The sequence below is a fragment of the Poromitra crassiceps genome (assembly GCF_964638095.1).
Source record: "Poromitra crassiceps genome assembly, chromosome: 17".
Lineage (NCBI taxonomy): Eukaryota > Metazoa > Chordata > Actinopteri > Beryciformes > Melamphaidae > Poromitra > Poromitra crassiceps.
This window is the reverse complement of record NC_139635.1, coordinates 34285569-34291382: the sequence shown is the minus strand read 5'-3', so window position 1 is coordinate 34291382 and position 5814 is coordinate 34285569. Positions and strand designations below refer to the sequence as shown.

The 5814-nt window shown below is 48.8% G+C and overlaps 1 protein-coding gene across 1 annotated transcript in view; it reads left to right on the top strand.

Annotated features, from left to right (window-relative positions):
- skila (SKI-like proto-oncogene a) overlaps window positions 1-4802 on the top strand; it is a 42261-nt gene extending 37459 nt beyond the window's left edge. The window contains 3 exon segments of the mRNA XM_083653494.1: window positions 1384-1709; window positions 2774-3004; window positions 4427-4802. Coding sequence (XP_083509620.1) covers window positions 1384-1709; window positions 2774-3004; window positions 4427-4678 — 809 coding nt within the window. The 3' untranslated portion in view covers window positions 4679-4802.
- The last annotated feature ends 1012 nt before the right edge of the window (window positions 4803-5814 follow it).

Here is a 5814-nt window from a genome sequence, read left to right as displayed (position 1 = left end):
GTCTATAAGATGTCAAGCCCAAGATGACATCCTGTCTTCTTCTCCTGACCAGCGGTCTGTTTCCTGTCATAGAAGACCAGAAAATATTCACATTTAAGAAGATGTAATGAGATAATTGTAGTATTTTTTTTCTTAAAAATGTGTTTAAACGATTCATCGATTATATAAGAAAAGAGTTGGCGATTCATTTTCTATCGATCGACCGATCGTTGCAACCCTACTCTCTCCGTCTGCGTCGCTTAACCTGTATTTTCCAACACACTGTCATTACAACCTCCACAAGCTCCATCACAGCACCCCTCTGTGTGTGTGTGTGTGTGTGTGTGTGTGTGTGTGCGTCTGTGTGTGTGTGTGTGTGTGTGTGTGTGTGTGTGTGTGTGTGTGTGTGTGTGTGTGTACCTCTCTGTGTGTACGTGTGAGACTGCCTGTGTGATCTGTTTCCCATGATGATGCACAGAGTCAGAGTTACAACAGAGGAGACACCCACACAGAGCAGCACAGCACCTACACACACACCGCCCTTCATCCCTCTCTCTCTCTCTCTCTCTCTCTCTCTCTCTCTCTCTCTCTCTCTCTCTCTCCGTGTGTCTGAGGAATTATTTGTGGGCGAAACGTTTTGGCTCCTCGGTCGTTGCCGTAGTTATTCGTTTGTGTGTGCGTGCATGTCTGTGTGTGCGTGTCTGTGTGTGTGTGTGTGTGTGTGTGTGTGCGTGCATGTCTGCGCGCACACCCATGCCGAGGAAGAGGCGCGAGCTTTTGTGAGGTTGTGCGAGGGCGTTGCTAAGCGTGGGCGAGAGTGTGTGTGCACCAGCTCGGTTCACACTTCCTGTCTTTCAATTCAATTCAATTCAATTCAATTCAATGAGCTTTATTAGCATGACATATGTATGTGTTTCTAAAACATTGAAATTGCAAAAGGAAAGAGAACACAGATTAACGAAATGGTCCATCCAACGGGAACAATAATAGTAATTGATAGTAATAATGATTGGGAAGGCTAATGAACAAACAGTATAGTGATTATAATAACGAGCACAGTAACAACAGTAAATCATTGTAATGTAATGGCAGTAATGGGATCTTAACAATAAAATATGAAATGGAATGGAAGTATAAAGTGGTTTTGGCTGGATTCAGGTGTTTCGGAGGTGATGGCATGCTGCGACATATCGTCCTGTGACTTCCAGGTTTTCATTGTTTCCTCCAAAGGGAACAGACTTTTTTTTTTATGGATTTCATGATCGTTAAAATGTCTTTTTCCCCCCTGGATTTTGGGGGGGGGGGGGGGTGGGACGATCTTTAAAATGTTCACAACATTTCAACCTCCTCCTTTCTCTCTGTTTTTTCTTTTCTCCCCCCCCCCCCCCCCTCCTTCCTCCCCAGATCTTCACGCGTCGCCTCCCGTTGCCACCGTCGCCGAGGAGGCCAAATCCCAACGTGCCGAGCGGGAACGCCAAACCCAGGCAGTTTCCATGGAGACCGGCTGCAAGAAAGCCGCCCACACCCCCGCCGCCGCGGTCACACCCCCGTCTTTGTCGCCGGGGAGGGAAGCGGCGGACGCGGGCTCGGCCGCGGCGGCGGCGGCGCTGGCGCTGGCGGGGGGCCCGGAGGACGACAAGGACAGGATCGTGCTGGAGATCATGCAGATGTACAGTCGGCAGCAGGAGAAGCTCAACTCCACCCTGCACAAGCAGCTGCAGCTGGAGATGGTGAGTGGGAACAAAAGAGCCAAGATGAATGAGGCTGAGATAAAGCGCCCGCCGCCGTGCCCATTAAAAGTGTCCTTGGCGTGGGATGGTGGAGGTGACGATGCTCCCCTTCCACTGACCCCACTCCCTCCCTCCCTCCCTCCCTCCCTCCCTCTCTGGAAACCTGGATGGGACTAGAAAGAGAGATTCCTAACTTCAGATGGTTTAGTGATTTTGAGAATATGCTGGCGTTTTGTTTTCCCAACCCATATTGTTCATATCGGTGTGTTCATACCAACACTTCATTTAAACCCTCAAGTCTCATTTCTGCTTTGGACTAAATTGAAACTGGGTTGACCTACATTACTCATTTTGCACCAGCTACTGAATGATGTTATTATTTATACCTACCCACCAGTATGGTGGGCAGAATTGCGGTTTTGTGGCAAACAATACTTCCATTAATTTTGATTGTACATTTGAAGAGCTGTGATCCAAAATGAAAGAGCCACCATTTGAAAAAAAGTGACCTGAACTGTCATAAAATGACTGAAAGCACCAAATTAAAAGATATTCTAGTTAAAGAGTGCAAGACATTTAAAATCTGAATTGAAAAAACGATACCACAGACTAGACTAGCCCTTCCTTCAGCTGGAGGACCCGGTTTCAGACTCCCAGCGTTAGCCAGTCTCAACACCAGACGCCAGTCTCAACACCAGGTTTCGGAATCCTGGCCAGTGATTGGTTCCCCCCTGAAATCCTGAGGGCACCAAACAGTAACGACTTTACCGACCAGGCGCGCCCACCCAACCTGACTCTGTTGACTTTTGAAAACGAACCACTCTCTCCTTGGTGCTACGACCTGTCAGTCATTAAATTGACCCCTAGACCCACCCTCAAAACAGCAGTGGCGTCTGCGAAGTGGATTAGACTCATTTATGTAGTATGCAGAGCGCAGCGATTCAGTGTAATATTTGAGTCTGGGGAGAGACTTAAGCGTTAACCAGCATCCTTACCCCGGTCGACAAAGTATTTGCAATACTCTCTTGCTTATTTCCCCTGACCGCGTCTCTGTGTGTGTCCAGGAGCTGGAGGCGATGCGCGGGGGCGAGGCGGCCAGGCTGCGGGAGCTGAGCGCTGAGCAGCGGGAGCTCCGCATGGAGCTGGAGGCGGTGCACAGCGAGCAGGCACGGCGGCTCGGACAGGCCCGCCACGAACAGCTGGAGCTGGAGAGCCGTCTGGAACAGCTCCGACAGCAAGCCTGCGCCTGCGAACCAGGGGCACAGCGCCAACAAGAGGCCCACTACGCCGCACAGGTATGTATGGGTGTTAGGGGATGGGGACATGTACACTTTGACCAGTTCATATCCGTTAGATCAGTGCTTCTCAAACTTTTTGGGCTTCAGTACTGCCTTTCCCACATTTCTGAATCCAAAGTACCCCCTTTAAGTTTTACCCGACTACATTTTGCTTCAAGGTGCGATTGCGTGCTTAATCACCCGGTGGCCCTAATTTCCCATCATGCCTGACTGGGGTAGTAAAAATTGGAAATTTAAGTATATGGTAGTTGTAGTTCACATTTTAAATCGTATTATTATTATTATTATTATTATTATTATTATTATTATTATTATTATTATTATTATTATTATTATTATTATTATTATTATTATTATTATTATTATCTAAATATATATATTCCAAAAAACCCTAATATTTTCATGATTTATTTGTACATTTTTCTATTTCCCACTTTCTTTCAAGTAACCACCTGTAATAACTCAAAAGTACCACTAGGGGTACACATACCCCAATTTGATAAACATGGCGTTATATGGAAAAAGAATCTAAGCCATCTTTAAAATAGGCCCATCAGATAACTGCAAAGAAGTCAGGTGGAGGCTCTCACTGCAACACTCCTAGAAGTCATACACACCTGCGTGTCTCCTCCGAGGGATGTGGAGTCGCTTGAGTTAGCGCTAGGCCATATGTTAAAACAATCTTGATCATCAGTATATATAAAATATGGTTCATGTATGCAAAATCACATCAAACAATCAAATGAATGTTCATCTCATTGCACCAAATGGTAATGTTAGGTGTGATGTAAAAAAAATAAAAAATAAAATAATATTGCGACCATACCTCATTTTAGCAGCGTTTTAAAGTCAGATTTGCTTATCATTATCAATTTAAGACAGCAGAAACGTGTCACGATATAGAAAACTTTTCATATCGTCACGATATGATTCCACTGAAAGATGATAAACCATAACGTCGTCCACCCCCCCTCGCTTGAGCCCATATTCTGCACAGCCTTGAGACTGGGGAAGTGGTACTAGGATCTCATCTGTGACTGCGATTGAGTTTCCCAACTCTGTGTGTGTGTGTGTGTGTGTGTGTGTGTGTGTGTGTGTGTGTGTGTGTGTGTACACACATGCGCACAGTACAAATGCACGTACGTGTTTTAGGTGTGTGTGTGTGTGTGTGTGTGTGTGATCACACACAGGGCCATTGTTTGGGTTTCCAGTCGGCTTTATCTTGAGATAGGAGCTGTTCTGCTGTCTGAGCTCAGGGCTGGAATGTTCCCCGTCTGTCTGTGTCTCCTTGGCCTCAAACTCAGACAGTCTGGCAGAGAGGAGAGGGTGTGTCTGTGTCCTGAGACTAACCTGACCTCATGTCTCTCTCTCTCCCTCCGTCTCTCTCTCTCTGTCGCTCTCTCTCTCTCCCTCTCCCAGTTGTCGGAGCTGCGTCAGCGACTGGCGCAGGCGGAGGCCGACCGCCAGGAGCTGCAGGCGGAGTTGCGTCGGGAGCGGGAGGCGCGGGAGAAGCTGGAGCGCACCATCGCCGCGCTCCGGCAGCAGATGGCCCCGCCCGGCGCCGCGCCCACGGGAGCCAGCCCCACGCCGCCCCCCACCCCCTCCACCGGACCCCCGCACACCCACTCCCCGCCCTCCTCCTCGGAGGCACCGGAGGGCGGCCAGAAGTAGTGCCCGCCCATCCAGGCCCCTCCCTCATACCCCCCCCCCCCCTCTCTCTCTCTCGCCATCATCCGCCACCTCCACAGACACAAACAAGTCAGCCTGAACCAGAAAAGAGCTCCGCCTCTCCCCTGAGGCTGCTTATTGGTTCATCGTTGTCCCCCCCCCCCCCTTTTCCCCTCCAATGTAGGACTGACTTTTGTTTGTTTTTTTTGTAATTTAACATCCATTTAAAATAAATAGGTTTTATCTTTTGTTTTTTGTTTTTATTATTCCTTTATGTGTTCCCTCCCCCCTCTTTTAAACAGTATTTAAACTTTGGGGGGGGGGGGGGGGGGGGGGGCATGTCTATGTTTGATTTAATTTATAGTTTTTACTGAACAAATGGCTGCTTCACAGACAGGAGTTTGGTCACCTGGAGACCATTTCACCCCCCCCCCCACAAACTTCACCTCCCTCGCCCGTCTCTCTGGATTCTGGAGCTGACGAGTTGCAGTGGACAGAGAGAGTTGAGCTCTTTAGGCTCAGACACAGACTCTTGTCTCGGCTCCTTCACTTCGTACGACTACCTGGCACGGCGGCCGGCGCCCTCGGGACACATAATGGCGCCTGGCTGCGCGTGCCCTCTTCTCTGTCTTTCTGTACATACAGCCCCCAAATGCTCGAGTACCAGCGACTGCAGGAAACTGCATGGACACTTTCAGTACAGTTTGTCTTTTACGTTCAGTTGTCAAATGCAAAGAGAGACAAGTTTATCAAGTTCTACATGTGTACAAACAACAAAATCTATATGGAGGGAGAAATACCTTTTATTGTACAAAGAAAAGGAAAAGAAAACTTTTCGCAGACATCGTAAAACCTCATGAAAATATGCCAATAGTGATGCTGAACTTGAAACGAGTGTTTGAGTGCGAGGCGAGGCCCCACGGTAGCTAGCTTAGTCCTCTGGCCTGGAACGCAGCCGCTGGTTTCATCTTCTCGTCTGCTGTGCAGCACCTGGACTCTCCTGCCACAGAACCAAACAGTCTGTCGGCCCGATCCGCCAGCTGCCCGGGCCCGGCCCTCTGCACCCACCCCCCAGCACCGAGCCCACCGCACCCTCCTCTGAGACCTCACACCTCACACTGCTGTAGCCTAGCACCACC